Source organism: Pelophylax lessonae, assembly GCF_965119305.1.
Source record: "Pelophylax lessonae genome assembly, chromosome: 1".
Taxonomy (NCBI): Eukaryota; Metazoa; Chordata; class Amphibia; order Anura; family Ranidae; genus Pelophylax; species Pelophylax lessonae.
In genome coordinates, this window is record NC_138768.1 from 861,069,023 (window position 1) to 861,084,993 (window position 15,971).

Consider the following 15,971-nt stretch of genomic DNA (forward strand, 5'->3'; position numbering starts at 1 on the left):
GATTCAGAAATAGTGATTAGAAATCCAGATACATCCGAATCTCTGAATAACGTAAATTTAATTTGATTTTTAAATTGGTAATTACATGAATTGCACATGTCTATTCAGTGGGCAGAGCCACATCCGATGGCGGAGAGACTGTCTGTGTGACCTGATCTGCTATCAGTAAAGCTTATTGTGGTTCAGAAATAAAAAAAAAAATACAACCTTGTGTGTTTATATTTCTAGAGGGGAGAAGGTTGATTGTGGAGAGCCTGTCCACCCACATTTGGCTGTTGCATATATTAGTGTGGAGCAGTGTCATTTGTAATAATTTTTAGCATCTGTAATAACATTGACATTGGCACAAATGTAACAAGCCATACTATGGCTCAGAGTGCTAGCTGTAGATGTCATGTCCGCCTATTTTGTCACCTGATGGCGTCGGTCGTGATTCCTGGGCAGCATCCACGGTGACGCTGGGTTTGTTCACATCCGTATAATAAGCCAATAATTCTACATCTCGCTCAAACTTGTGTCCCTCCGCCAGTGACACCTACAAAGGAGAAATAACAGAATAATAAGTTGTAATTGTAGATAGCACATTTGCTGCCTTGGTAATCAATCATCTTCACTGTATGTAGGGGTGACATGAACACATGAGATGACTGCAAAATTATAATAAACGACGTACATAAAAGACTTGATGGTTTATCTACACTTTTCAACCCCAACACCATGTATTAGAAGAAGTAGTTATCCTGTGTAATCAACAAAAGAAATGAGCCTTGATATTATTCTGTGCCCCACTCACCTTGGCACTAGTGTTGTCACTATCTGTGTATTCCAGAGGGGTGATGTTACAGTTGGACTCGATCTTGGCGATCCCATATGCAGATTGGAAGTGAGCGTTCAGACTCAGCGTGTACGGGATCTCACCAATTGGCACCTGCGGACGTGTGGCTGTTATGCTCACATCATGATCTGGAAGAGATAAGATGCAGAGTCAGTAAATTATCATATTTTGATACATTTCGATATATTAAAAGTTAACTTTACCTGGCCTAATATGTTTTTAAGATAAAAATAGTTCACGTACTTGTGTTCACCCAAATCTCTACTGCCCTGATGCCCAACCTGCTATTGTCATTTATTTTGTGGCCCTTGCAGCCTGTATTTCCTTATCTAGATGCTTACGAAGGCCAGAGAAGAAAAAACAAGATTTTTGTATTAACTGTAAAATACTACTTTTGGAAGTCCATTGAGGGACACCAGAATTCAGATACAGTAAGGTTACACTGCCATCTATAGGAGGACTGAACATGGCAAACATAAAAAACTGAAAGCCAGCCCCTTAAAAACTCTTCCTCTGCTCAACATGCACCAGTTCTGTGATAAAGCAATATCAAGAGCATGAAATAAAACACAGAGGGGAAGGCAATTTGGCTATACTGCCACCTATAGGAGGAATTTGACACTGGCAGCAAAAAACAGTAATCAGCATGGATAGCCCCTCCCTCTCCCAGCATTCCTCAGTGCAGGAACCATACTAGGAGTAAAAAAAAAAAAAAAAAAACAGGGTCTCCTGATGACGAAACACGTAGAGGCGGGCATATCGATCACGTACTACGTCACTTCCCCCTAGTGGATGCACACTGGCTTCAGGGGATTGTGAAGCAGCAGTGGTTTACCTTAAACAATCGGCAGATTATTCCCAGTGCCAGGAGATGGCACCTATTTTGCGAGTGGAAATTCTTTTTACTTATATGCAAATAATTGACATAAACGGTATCACGTTATGCCATTTCCTATGGTTTTGTATTGCCCTCTGAGTTGGATTCAGTGGTGTGGCCTCCATAATTACGGGTGACAGCATTTTACAGAAGCCGTGTATACCTGCCTTGATATAAGCCTAGGGGTCCACATTTTCAGGTGAGTGTGCACCCTGATGGGAGCAAGCACGGTGATTTGCAGTGACATATTGCATGTGCAAGGAGCACTTTATTTTGGAATTCCCTTGATGTATTACCTTCACTGCCCTCACTGGGAGCATATTTGATTTCTCGTTTTTGGACTTTTTAGTTATTCTTTCTGATGATTTTTCACATCATTTTTTTAAAGTCGCTTATCATATGAATATCACTGCAAACATACCTATCAGCACTTAATGTGTATATTTATTTTTGCACTAATTGCAGTCTGATTATATTAATGCACTCATAGCACTTTATATTGTATATATTGGTTTACAGTGCATTTGAGCAGGGTAGCGCAGCTGTCACTATAAGTACTAGGGGTAAGATTTCAAAATCACAGAGAAGTGTGAACTGTGTCCCGTAAAATAATCTCTTTCTTGTTTATTAAAGCAGAACTACATTGCATATGAGCACCTCAAACAGGGTTTAATTCATTTTTAATATTCAAACTAAACTCCCCCCATCCATCCATGTCCCCATGCTTTATTTGGTTGAGAAATCACTTTAAAAAAAACACCCTCTACCATTTCTGGTTGTGGCCATCTTGAGTAAGGACAAATGATTCATGTAGCATTAACTTCCTGGAATCCATGTGCCCTTAGCTCAAGCATGCATGCAGGAGGGTGTGCTTAGGTGAGAAAACCCCCTTCTCCTCTCCTCTCCTCCCCTCCTGAAAATTGCTGGGATGTATGACATTTGCCCAGGCGTGAAACCAGGACGTAACTAAAGACATGTAAAAGAAAAAAAAAAAATTAATACGTTTAACACAAGTAAATATAATATACTTTCCCATCTATTTCCTAATGCCAGCAGCATAAGGATTAAAAATGAACAAAGTTGATGAGGCCTGAACATCCACCTGGTAAGAAAACATGCCAACAAAGAACCATTTGGCAGCCTTGCAAATCTGGGAAACAGATTGTCTGAGGCCAAAAAGCCTAGGAGGAAACCTACAGATCTAGTAGAGTGAGCTTGACCATATGCTTGAACATTGATCTGTCTGAGCCACTGAGAAATGGTGGAATGAGATGTTGGTTCTATTTTACGGGGACCATTAGGAATGAAAAGAGAGAATTAGTCTTTCTAATGAAAGTGGTGGCTGCATAGCACAAATTACACCCAGACAGAAATCTTATGTCCTGGAGCTGGACAGAGAGGCCTGACTACCTTAGGAAGGGAAGAGTTTCTGGGCCCTAACCCCATGTTATCCTTTTGTAAGATCAGAAATGGTTCTGGATAAGACAAGGCTGCCAGCTCAGATGCAGGCCTCACAGAGGTGATAGCAGCGAAAAAATGCAACCTTGTAAGCCTGGAAAGGAGAATATCCTGGATGTGTTCAATGGGGCAAAGTGAACTAAATTAAAATTTTACAGAATAACAGATGATTTTACTGGAGGAGCTACATGAGATAGCACAAATACAAAGACCTAAAAGATAAGTTCAGGAATAAAAAAAATAAAAAAATAAATAGATACTCACCTAGACAGCTGTAGCACCAATCCCAGCTGCAGTTGTCCCCTGCCGCCTCTAAAGACCAAGAACTGAGTGATCAAAGGCCTCTGATCACTCAGTTTTTGGTCTTTAGCCTAGTCACCAGCTCCTCCGCTCTGCCCCCCCGCCCCCAGCGCTCACTGGAGTGCCAGGCCGTGTAGGGGGTGAGGGCAGCTGGCTCAGGCTCTCAGAGTCTCACTAAGAAGCTGAGTCAACTGCCAGTCAAGATTAGGATCTGTTCAGGGCCTGGACCAGCTGAGGGAAAAATGGGTCGCAGGATTGCAGAATGAAGTGCACTCCTGTGATCCATAGGAGAAATAGGGCCAATTGAGCTTTGACACTACTTCTCCTTTAACAAAAGTAGGGGAGGCTTGCGGTCTTTGGAATATGATCTCAAGGATCAAAATTCTTTCCTTGATGGAGTTCAGTACCAAATACCAATCTAGACCTGATTGTAAGAGGTACAGTTTTTTCCCCACTGAGTATTTCCAGGGGTTAAAGCTACTTTCTCTGCACTGGGAGAAGTAAACCTTCCGTGTGTGATGGTATACCTAATGAGAAGTAGACTTCCTAGCTTTTAACCTTGTGGAAATTACCAATTCAGATTGTCCTATCTTTCTCAAGACCCCGGCTTTAAAAGCCATGCCGTTTAAGCTAGCAAATTTAAAGCAGGGTGGTGAAGCACTAGTTCTTGGGAAAGAAAATCCAGTGGATTTGGAAGAACCCACAGAATGCCTGCCACTATTTTGATCAGGTCGGAGTATCACATCTACCATCTGCGCCTGAGGCCAGGTTAAGCCAAGTCATTTTTGGGGCAATTTGCTTGTTTACAAATGGCTTTTTAAAGCCATTTGTGTTGGGGAGATTTGGAGTTTAGCATTGAAGGTTTACTTTAACATGAATTTAGTTAAACCCCCTAAGTTTTGACAGACTTCCATCAGGGCCACAGCAGGCTGTGAATCAAAGCCTGTTAAAGAAGACAGGGATTTAGAATCTTTTAGATGGAGCTTCCAAACATTTGTCAAATGACTCCTTTATGCTGGTGCCTCCTCAACAGTAGGAATGGATCACTTTGTGATAAATTCCTTCGCAAAAGGATATTCTGCAAAACGTTTTGGAGGTTTGAATAGATTATCAAGTGTATTCCAGTCTTTGTACAGAAAACTTCTGTGTAAGATGTGTAGAAAGGTTTATTTACTTTTGGGACCCCTTAGAGATCCTAGACCAGTAACAGCGCTGTTAGAAGCTACAGGCTGCTCTTCCATTTTTATGATGGTACGTACCATGTCAATAAGAGCCAATATTGTTTCATTAACCCTGGCAGCTGCCTCCGACTCCTCCAGAAAAAAAATAATCTAGCATGAATTTCTGAGACTTTTCATCAGATGGAGTCTTCATAGCTGAAGACTCTGAGGTGGCTACAGCTGCAGGCATGTAAGCAAGTATTCTGGAGAGGAAGCTGTTGGAAGTTTGCTTATGGCCTCTGTAGTCAGCATTCAAAGTTGCAACTTCCTCAAACTCCTGCAAAATAGCAGACAACTCCTTCCTGTATTTAAGGCCCCTTTTACATGGGCTTCATCCATTCAGTCACATTTTTGCTAAGAAAAAACGGATTCAGTTCAAATCAGTTAACATTAGGGTTGAGCGGACACCTAGATGTCCGTGTTCGACGGGTTCGGCCGAACTTTAAAAAAAAGTCCGGGTCCGTGTCCCGGACTTTTACCGAACTTTTCCCGGACACCGAACCCCATTGAAGTCAATGGGGACCCGAACTTTAAGGCACTAAAATGGCTCTAAAACACCAAAGGAAAGGGCTAGAGTGCTGCAAATGGCAGCAAAACGTAATTAAGAGCATGGCAAGTGCTCTGCAAACAAATGTGGATAGGGAAATAACTTAAAACAACAAAAAAAAACAGAAAAATAAAACAATGTTCTTCTTCATCTCTGAAGGACGAGGCCCATATGGAGTAGGAGGGAGGTTGAGGTGGTGGTGGATGTGGCGGTGACATAGGCGTGCGCACAGGGTGTGCTGGGTGTGCCTGGGCACACCCTAATCACCTAGGGCACATAGCATTGCCAGTGAGGAGATGGGAAAGATCTCCCTGGGACCTGCTCTGCTCTATTTCTCCTTGCCTACAGGTACATGGCCCCGATACATTACTCTCCCTGCTGGCAAACACATGCATGTGTATTTCAACTTTGGGGTGCACACCTTAATGCAATAGGCTGCGCACACCTATGGGCGGTGTAGGTGGAAGCGGCGGTGGAGGAGGACCAGGGCCGGATTAACAGCATCATGGGCTTGGTGCTGAGGATTTTGAAGGGCCTTAAGGGCCGTGCCTTGCCATGCACCCAGAGGAGGAAGGGTGCAGCCATGCATGCCTAATTCAACATGGGATGCTGTCTCTGAAGCCCATAAACACATCCATGCATCGCCAACTGTCCCTCCTTGTCCGGCCTTCACGCTGTGTGGGGAGGTTCTGAGGGTGCTGCCTGGGGAAGCGAGCATAGAAGCCAGACTTCTGTGTTTACAAGTGACAGAAGAGCGGTAACAGTGAATATGGCCAACCCGGGGCCTATATAAAAGGTAGGGGCCTGGAGCTGCAGCTCCAATAGCCCCTACATTTATCTGGCCCTGAGGAGGAGGACGAGGTAGCCAACACTGCTTCTTTTCAAAAATTTTAAATGAGGGTACACCCCAAAAGAGTGAGAAAGAGCAAAAATGGAACAATGGGTGGGTAAGGTCGGTATCCATTGCTATTCTGCATAAGGTACGGAAAAGTCCCGTGGGATCCATGCCTGGTTCATTTTAATGAACGTGAGCTTGTCCACATTGTCTCTGGACAGGCGGCTGCGCTTGTCTGTTATAACGCCCCCAGCCGTGCTAAATACCCGTTCAGATAATACACTGGCTGCAGGGCACGCCAGCACCTCCAAGGCGTAAAGGGCAAGCTCAGGCCATGTGCCCAATTTGGAGACCCAGAAGTTGAAGGGGGCAGACCCGTCATTCACTACATGTAGGCGTGTGCACACATACTGCTCCACCATGTTGGTAAAATGCTGCCTCCTGCTAAGACGTTCCATCTGAGCTGCTGGTGCTGCTGTTTGTTGTGGCGTGCTGACAAAGCTTTTCCACATTTCGGCCATGCTAACCCTGCCTTCTGAGGTGCTGGCGGTGCCCTGGTTGCGTTGGCGACCTCCTCCTCCTCCTCCTCTGCCTTGTGCTTCCACTGTGGCCCCGCTGTCAGATGGGAATGCCAGCAGCATGGCGTCTACCAGCGTGCGCTTGTACTCGCGCATCTTGCGATCGCGCTCCAGTGAGTGAATTAAGGACGGTACGTTGTCCTTGTAACGGGGATCCAGCAGCGTGGCCACCCAGTAATCAGCACAAGTTAGAATGTGGGCAACTCGGCGGTCGTTGTGGAGACACTGCAGCATGTAATCGCTCATGTGTGCCAGGCTGCCCAGAGGCAACGAAAGGCTGTCCTCTGTGGGAGGTGTATCGTCCGTGTCCTCTGTATCCCCCCAGCCACGCACCAGTGATGGCCATGAGCTGGCCTGGGTGCCACCCTGCTGTGAACATGGTTCCATCTCCTCCTCCAGCTCCTCCTCCTCCTCATCCTCCTCATCCTCCAGAACTGTGCCCCTGCTGGACAATTGCGTCCCTGGCGTTTGCGTGTGCAGGAACCCACCCTCGGAGCCCCTTGCGAATGACTGCCCTGAAAGCCTTGGAAATGTTACCTCTTCATCCTCCTCCTCCTCCTCATCCTGTGCCACATCCTCTTCCATCATCGCCCGAATTGTTTTTTCAAGGAGGCATAGAAGTGGGATAGTTAAGCTGAGAACGGCGTCATTGCCACTGGCCATGTTGGTGGAGTACTCAAAACAGCGCAACAAGGCACACAGGTCTCGCATGGAGGCCCAGTTAAATTAAATAGCGGAATAGAAAATATGATCCAAAAAAAGTGTATGTATATCACACGTACACAACCACACTGGGCCCCAATTACTATTGTTTGTACCCCTAAAAGGCTAGATGAGGAGTAGGGGGAGTATGGAACAGGCAGCACCCTCAAACCTTCAGAAGTATGAGATGAACCCCAACAACTTGGAAAGGTGGATCTCTCTCACACGTACCAACACAGACTATCCCCCAATTTAACTGATCCCCAAAGGTTTTTGATTAAATAGCGGAATAGAAAATATGATCCAAAAAAAGTGTATGTATATCACACGTACACAACCACACTAGGCCCCAATTACTATTGTTTGTACCCCTAAAAGGCTAGATGAGGAGTAGGGGGGGTATGGAACAGGCAGCACCCTCAAACCTTCAGAAGTATGAGATGAACCCCAACAACTTGGAAAGGTGGATCTCTCTCACACGTACCAACACAGACTATCCCCCAATTTAACTGATCCCCAAAGGTTTTTGATTAAATAGCGGAATAGAAAATATGATCCAAAAAAAGTGTATGTATATCACACGTACACAACCACACTAGGCCCCAATTACTATTGTTTGTACCCCTAAAAGGCTAGGAGTAGGGGGAGTATGGAACAGGCAGCACCCTCAAACCTTCAGAAGTATGAGATGAACCCCAACAACTTGGAAAGGTGGATCTCTCTCACACGTACCAACACAGACTATCCCCCAATTTAACTGATCCCCAAAGGTTTTTGATTAAATAGCGGAATAGAAAATATGATCCAAAAAAAGTGTATGTATATCACACGTACACAACCACACTAGGCCCCAATTACTATTGTTTGTACCCCTAAAAGGCTAGATGAGGAGTAGGGGGGGTATGGAACAGGCAGCACCCTCAAACCTTCAGAAGTATGAGATGAACCCCAACAACTTGGAAAGGTGGATCTCTCTCACACGTACCAACACAGACTATCCCCCAATTTAACTGATCCCCAAAGGTTTTTGATTAAATAGCGGAATAGAAAATATGATCCAAAAAAAGTGTATGTATATCACACGTACACAACCACACTAGGCCCCAATTACTATTGTTTGTACCCCTAAAAGGCTAGGAGTAGGGGGAGTATGGAACAGGCAGCACCCTCAAACCTTCAGAAGTATGAGATGAACCCCAACAACTTGGAAAGGTGGATCTCTCTCACACGTACCAACACAGACTATCCCCCAATTTAACTGATCCCCAAAGGTTTTTGATTAAATAGCGGAATAGAAAATATGATCCAAAAAAAGTGTATGTATATCACACGTACACAACCACACTGGGCCCCAATTACTATTGTTTGTACCCCTAAAAGGCTAGATGAGGAGTAGGGGGGGTATGGAACAGGCAGCACCCTCAAACCTTCAGAAGTATGAGATGAACCCCAACAACTTGGAAAGGTGGATCTCTCTCACACGTACCAACACAGACTATCCCCCAATTTAACTGATCCCCAAAGGTTTTTGATTAAATAGCGGAATAGAAAATATGATCCAAAAAAAGTGTATGTATATCACACGTACACAACCACACTAGGCCCCAATTACTATTGTTTGTACCCCTAAAAGGCTAGATGAGGAGTAGGGGGGGTATGGAACAGGCAGCACCCTCAAACCTTCAGAAGTATGAGATGAACCCCAACAACTTGGAAAGGTGGATCTCTCTCACACGTACCAACACAGACTATCCCCCAATTTAACTGATCCCCAAAGGTTTTTGATTAAATAGCGGAATAGAAAATATGATCCAAAAAAAGTGTATGTATATCACACGTACACAACCACATTGGGCCCCAATTACTATTGTTTGTACCCCTAAAAGGCTAGATGAGGAGTAGGGGGAGTATGGAACAGGCAGCACCCTCAAACCTTCAGAAGTATGAGATGAACCCCAACAACTTGGAAAGGTGGATCTCTCTCACACGTACCAACACAGACTATCCCCCAATTTAACTGATCCCCAAAGGTTTTTGATTAAATAGCGGAATAGAAAATATGATCCAAAAAAAGTGTATGTATATCACACGTACACAACCACACTAGGCCCCAATTACTATTGTTTGTACCCCTAAAAGGCTAGATGAGGAGTAGGGGGGGTATGGAACAGGCAGCACCCTCAAACCTTCAGAAGTATGAGATGAACCCCAACAACTTGGAAAGGTGGATCTCTCTCACACGTACCAACACAGACTATCCCCCAATTTAACTGATCCCCAAAGGTTTTTGATTAAATAGCGGAATAGAAAATATGATCCAAAAAAAGTGTATGTATATCACACGTACACAACCACACTAGGCCCCAATTACTATTGTTTGTACCCCTAAAAGGCTAGATGAGGAGTAGGGGGGGTATGGAACAGGCAGCACCCTCAAATCTTCAGAAGTATGAGATGAACCCCAAAAACTTGGAAAGGTGGATCTCTCTCACACGTACCAACACAGACTATCCCCCAATTTAACTGATCCCCAAAGGTTTTTGATTAAATAGCGGAATAGAAAATATGATCCAAAAAAAGTGTATGTATATCACACGTACACAACCACACTAGGCCCCAATTACTATTGTTTGTACCCCTAAAAGGCTAGATGAGGAGTAGGGGGGGGTATGGAACAGGCAGCACCCTCAAACCTTCAGAAGTATGAGATGAACCCCAACAACTTGGAAAGGTGGATCTCTCTCACACGTACCAACACAGACTATCCCCCAATTTAACTGATCCCCAAAGGTTTTTGATTAAATAGCGGAATAGAAAATATGATCCAAAAAAAGTGTATGTATATCACACGTACACAACCACACTAGGCCCCAATTACTATTGTTTGTACCCCTAAAAGGCTAGATGAGGAGTAGGGGGGGTATGGAACAGGCAGCACCCTCAAACCTTCAGAAGTATGAGATGAACCCCAACAACTTGGAAAGGTGGATCTCTCTCACACGTACCAACACAGACTATCCCCCAATTTAACTGATCCCCAAAGGTTTTTGATTAAATAGCGGAATAGAAAATATGATCCAAAAAAAGTGTATGTATATCACACGTACACAACCACACTAGGCCCCAATTACTATTGTTTGTACCCCTAAAAGGCTAGATGAGGAGTAGGGGGGGTATGGAACAGGCAGCACCCTCAAACCTTCAGAAGTATGAGATGAACCCCAACAACTTGGAAAGGTGGATCTCTCTCACACGTACCAACACAGACTATCCCCCAATTTAACTGATCCCCAAAGGTTTTTGATTAAATAGCGGAATAGAAAATATGATCCAAAAAAAGTGTATGTATATCACACGTACACAACCACACTAGGCCCCAATTACTATTGTTTGTACCCCTAAAAGGCTAGATGAGGAGTAGGGGGGGTATGGAACAGGCAGCACCCTCAAACCTTCAGAAGTATGAGATGAACCCCAACAACTTGGAAAGGTGGATCTCTCTCACACGTACCAACACAGACTATCCCCCAATTTAACTGATCCCCAAAGGTTTTTGATTAAATAGCGGAATAGAAAATATGATCCAAAAAAAGTGTATGTATATCACACGTACACAACCACACTAGGCCCCAATTACTATTGTTTGTACCCCTAAAAGGCTAGGAGTAGGGGGAGTATGGAACAGGCAGCACCCTCAAACCTTCAGAAGTATGAGATGAACCCCAACAACTTGGAAAGGTGGATCTCTCTCACACGTACCAACACAGACTATCCCCCAATTTAACTGATCCCCAAAGGTTTTTGATTAAATAGCGGAATAGAAAATATGATCCAAAAAAAGTGTATGTATATCACACGTACACAACCACACTGGGCCCCAATTACTATTGTTTGTACCCCTAAAAGGCTAGATGAGGAGTAGGGGGAGTATGGAACAGGCAGCACCCTCAAACCTTCAGAAGTATGAGATGAACCCCAACAACTTGGAAAGGTGGATCTCTCTCACACGTACCAACACAGACTATCCCCCAATTTAACTGATCCCCAAAGGTTTTTGATTAAATAGCGGAATAGAAAATATGATCCAAAAAAAGTGTATGTATATCACACGTACACAACCACACTAGGCCCCAATTACTATTGTTTGTACCCCTAAAAGGCTAGGAGTAGGGGGAGTATGGAACAGGCAGCACCCTCAAACCTTCAGAAGTATGAGATGAACCCCAACAACTTGGAAAGGTGGATCTCTCTCACACGTACCAACACAGACTATCCCCCAATTTAACTGATCCCCAAAGGTTTTTGATTAAATAGCGGAATAGAAAATATGATCCAAAAAAAGTGTATGTATATCACACGTACACAACCACACTAGGCCCCAATTACTATTGTTTGTACCCCTAAAAGGCTAGATGAGGAGTAGGGGGGGTATGGAACAGGCAGCACCCTCAAACCTTCAGAAGTATGAGATGAACCCCAACAACTTGGAAAGGTGGATCTCTCTCACACGTACCAACACAGACTATCCCCCAATTTAACTGATCCCCAAAGGTTTTTGATTAAATAGCGGAATAGAAAATATGATCCAAAAAAAGTGTATGTATATCACACGTACACAACCACACTAGGCCCCAATTACTATTGTTTGTACCCCTAAAAGGCTAGGAGTAGGGGGAGTATGGAACAGGCAGCACCCTCAAACCTTCAGAAGTATGAGATGAACCCCAACAACTTGGAAAGGTGGATCTCTCTCACACGTACCAACACAGACTATCCCCCAATTTAACTGATCCCCAAAGGTTTTTGATTAAATAGCGGAATAGAAAATATGATCCAAAAAAAGTGTATGTATATCACACGTACACAACCACACTAGGCCCCAATTACTATTGTTTGTACCCCTAAAAGGCTAGATGAGGAGTAGGGGGAGTATGGAACAGGCAGCACCCTCAAATCTTCAGAAGTATGAGATTGTGTTCACTGTACCCCACAAAGATTGAGTTCACTGCACCCCACAATGATTGTGTTCACTGCACCCCACAAAGATTGTGTTCACTGCACCTCACAAAGATTGTGTTCACTGTACCCCCCAAAGATTGTGTTCACTGCACCCCACAAAGATTCTGTTCACTGTACCCCACAAAGATTGTGTTCACTGCACCCTAAAAGGATGTTGTTCACTGCACCCCACAAAGATTGTGTTCACTGCACCCTAAAAGGATGTTGTTCACTGCACCCCAAAAAGATTGTGTTCACTGTACCCCCCCAAAGATTGTGTTCACTGCACCCCACAAAGATTGTGTTCACTGCACCCCAAAAAGATTGTGTTCACTGTACCCCCCAAAGATTGTGTTCACTGCACCCCAAAAAGATTGTGTTCACTGTACCCCCCAAAGATTGTGTTCACTGCACCCCACAAAGATTCTGTTCACTGTACCCCACAAAGATTGTGTTCACTGCACCCCAAAAAGATTGTGTTCACTGTACCCCCCCAAAGATTGTGTTCACTGCACCCCACAAAGATTCTGTTCACTGCACCCCACAAAGGATTTTGTTCACTGCACCTCAAAAAGATTGTGTTCACTGCACCCCAAAAAGGATTTTGATCACTGCACCCCAAAAAGGATGTTGTTCACTGCACCCCAAAAATGATTTTGTTCACTCCACCCCAAAAAGATTGTGTTCACTGCACCCCACAAAGATTGTGTTCACTGCACCCCAAAAAGATTGTGTTCACTGTACCCCCCAAAGATTGTGTTCACTGCACCCCACAAAGATTCTGTTCACTGTACCCCACAAAGATTGTGTTCACTGCACCCCAAAAAGATTGTGTTCACTGCACCCCAAAAAGGATGTTGTTCACTCCACCCCAAAAAGATTGTGTTCACTGCACCCCACAAAGATTGTGTTCACTGCACCCCAAAAAGATTGTGTTCACTGCACCCCAAAAATGATTTTGTTCACTGCACCCCAAAAAGGATTTTGTTCACTGCACCCCAAAAAGGATGTTGTTCACTCCACCCCAAAAAGATTGTGTTCACTGCACCCCAAAAAGATTGTGTTCACTGCACCCCACAAAGGATTTTGTTCACTGCACCCCAAAAAGATTGTGTTCACTGCACCCCAAAAAGGATGTTGTTCACTGCACCCCAAAAAGGATTTTGTTCACTGCACCCCAAAAAGATTGTGTTCACTGCACCCCACAAAGGATTTTGTTCACTGCACCCCACAAAGATTGTGTTCACTGCACACCAAAAAGGATTGTGTTCACTGCACCCCAAAAAGATTTTGTTCACTGCACCCCAAAAAGATTGTGTTCACTGCAGCCCAAAAAGATTGTGTTCACTGCAGCCCAAAAAGATTGTGTTCACTGCAGCCCAAAAAGATTGTGTTCACTGCAGCTCACACACAGAAAAATGGATGTGGATCACTGACACCTGCCTATCTCCAATCCCACACCACACAGCAATATCGATTGTAGTTTGTAGAACACAGTTTCCCTAAAATTCAGCAGACTCTGTCCCTAACAGGATTGAGAAGAGATCGTAGATCAGGATTGAGTGCAGATTCACCCCACCCCCCACACAGCAATATCGATTGTAGTTTGTAGAAGACACTGACCCTATAATTCAGCAGACTCTATCCCTAAAATGCCTACAACTCGCCCTGCCTAAACACTCCGACCTGTCCCTCAATTCTATCCGGACACAAATGGTTTTTTCCTGCCTATCTTTCCCTAATCAGCAGCCAGCACATTGATGTGTGCTCTGTCCCTTAGCTAAGCAGCAGAATGACGCTGCTGCGGCGGCTGCCTCGAACTTATAAAGACTTGGTCACATGCTTCAGACGGCCAATCACAGCTACTAAGACATTTGCAGGCATGGCTGGGATGGCTTAAGGCACACCAGTTAAACGATTGTTGATTGGCTGTTGAAAGCCCGCCATGAAAAGAGCGCCAAAGCATGCAAAACCCGGAAATAAAACGACCGAACACGGATTTTTACCCGAACATACAGTAAAGTGTCCGTGTCCGTGTTCGGGTAAAAAAAATCCAATTATTCGGTACGAACACGAATAATACAGTCCGTGTTCGCTCAACACTAGTTAACATACATCTTTCATTTAGTTCTGTTCCATTTACATCAGTTTTTCATCCATGTTTACATCTGTTTTTTGTCTGCTTCCATTTTTTAACCACCTACCGCCCGCTGTCAAATGACAATGGAGCGGTGCCGCTCTTATTATGGGACGACGTGATACGACAGCGCCCAGTTTAGCTGCAATCACGGGTGCCCCGTGTTCCTGGGACACGGCGTGACCCTGATCTCGGCAGAGAGCCGGGGCTGCAGCTCTTTAACTATGTGATCGGCAGTATCCAATCACAGCTGAACACATGTAAACAAGGAAGTGGCGTTTATCGCAGCCTCAACTCACAGGGAAGACTTGTAAAGGTAATCAAGGAACTGCACATCAGTGATGCCACTCTGTGCACATCAGTACCACCAGTCTGTGCCTATCAGTATCACCTATCATGCCCATAAGTGCCATCAGTTATGCAAATCAGTGGTACTTTTCAGTGCCCAGCAGTGCCTGTCCATTAGTGCCACCTATCAGTGCCCATTAGTGCCACCTATCAGTGCCCATCATTGCCACATATTAGTGCCCATCAGTGCCACCCCATCAGTGCCTTTCAGCGCCTATCAGTGCTGCTTCACCAGTGCCCATCAGTGTAGGTGAAAAATTACTTATTAAAAACTTTGCTGACAAAATTTAATTATTTTTTTTCAAAATCTTAGGTCTTTTTTCGTTTTTTAGCAAAAAATAAAAATAAAACCAGCAGTGATTAAATACCACCAAAAGAAAGCTCGGTTTGTTTGAAGAAAAATACTGAAAAATTCATTTGAGTACAGTGTTGTATGACCGCGCAATTGTCATTCAAATTGTGACAGCACTGAAAGCTGACAATTGGCCTGGGCAGGAAGGGGGTAAAAGTGCCCAGTATTGAAGTGGTTAAACAAAAGAAAAATGCAGAATTTATTGGAAGTGAGCGAATAACTGATGTAAATGGATGACATCCATTTTTCATCAGTACAAAGACGAAAAGCGGACAAACGGAACGCCCGTGTGAAAGGGGCCTAAGGGGGGCCACACCGGATGGAGCTAAGGAGCACTCGGAGGAATGTATGGACTCAAGCAGGGACAATGTTCCAGGCTGTCCATGTCAGGTCTTTGAGAAGAGTCACAGCAGGTTCCCCCTGAAGGGTTAGTGGACTGTGAGTTAAGCGATCCGATGCAGAGGACTGCTCCTCTGGCACTTAGGATCTGAAGTTTTGCACTGCCTGACAGACAACCTAATTGAGAACATTGGGAAAAAAGAGGGATATTAATAGGGCCCAACAGTTCTAATAAATATAGTAATTTCTAAAGCTCAGCCCTCACAGCCTACTCATGATGAATCTTCATAGACATAGCAGAAACTACTACGGCTCTTGGATAGCAATCTACGACTAACTAAGGGTCCTTTCACACGGCACGGTCCGTTTTCTTTTCCGCTCAGGCACTTCTTTTTTTTTTTTAAACGGACATGGATGACACTTTTGTAGGGTCCGTTTCATATGT

At 44.3% G+C, this 15,971-nt stretch overlaps 1 protein-coding gene across 1 annotated transcript in view; it reads right to left on the reverse strand.

Moving 5' to 3' along the window:
* The window catches only part of LOC309550053 (von Willebrand factor A domain-containing protein 5A-like), a 220,099-nt gene that overhangs the window by 179,839 nt on the left and 24,289 nt on the right, over positions 1–15,971 (reverse strand). The window contains exons 4-5 of the mRNA XM_082250520.1: positions 794–963; positions 415–535 (exon numbers count right to left, since the gene is read on the reverse strand). Of these exons, the coding sequence (XP_082106646.1) occupies positions 415–535; positions 794–963 (291 nt within the window). The remainder of the gene's footprint in view (positions 1–414; positions 536–793; positions 964–15,971) is intronic.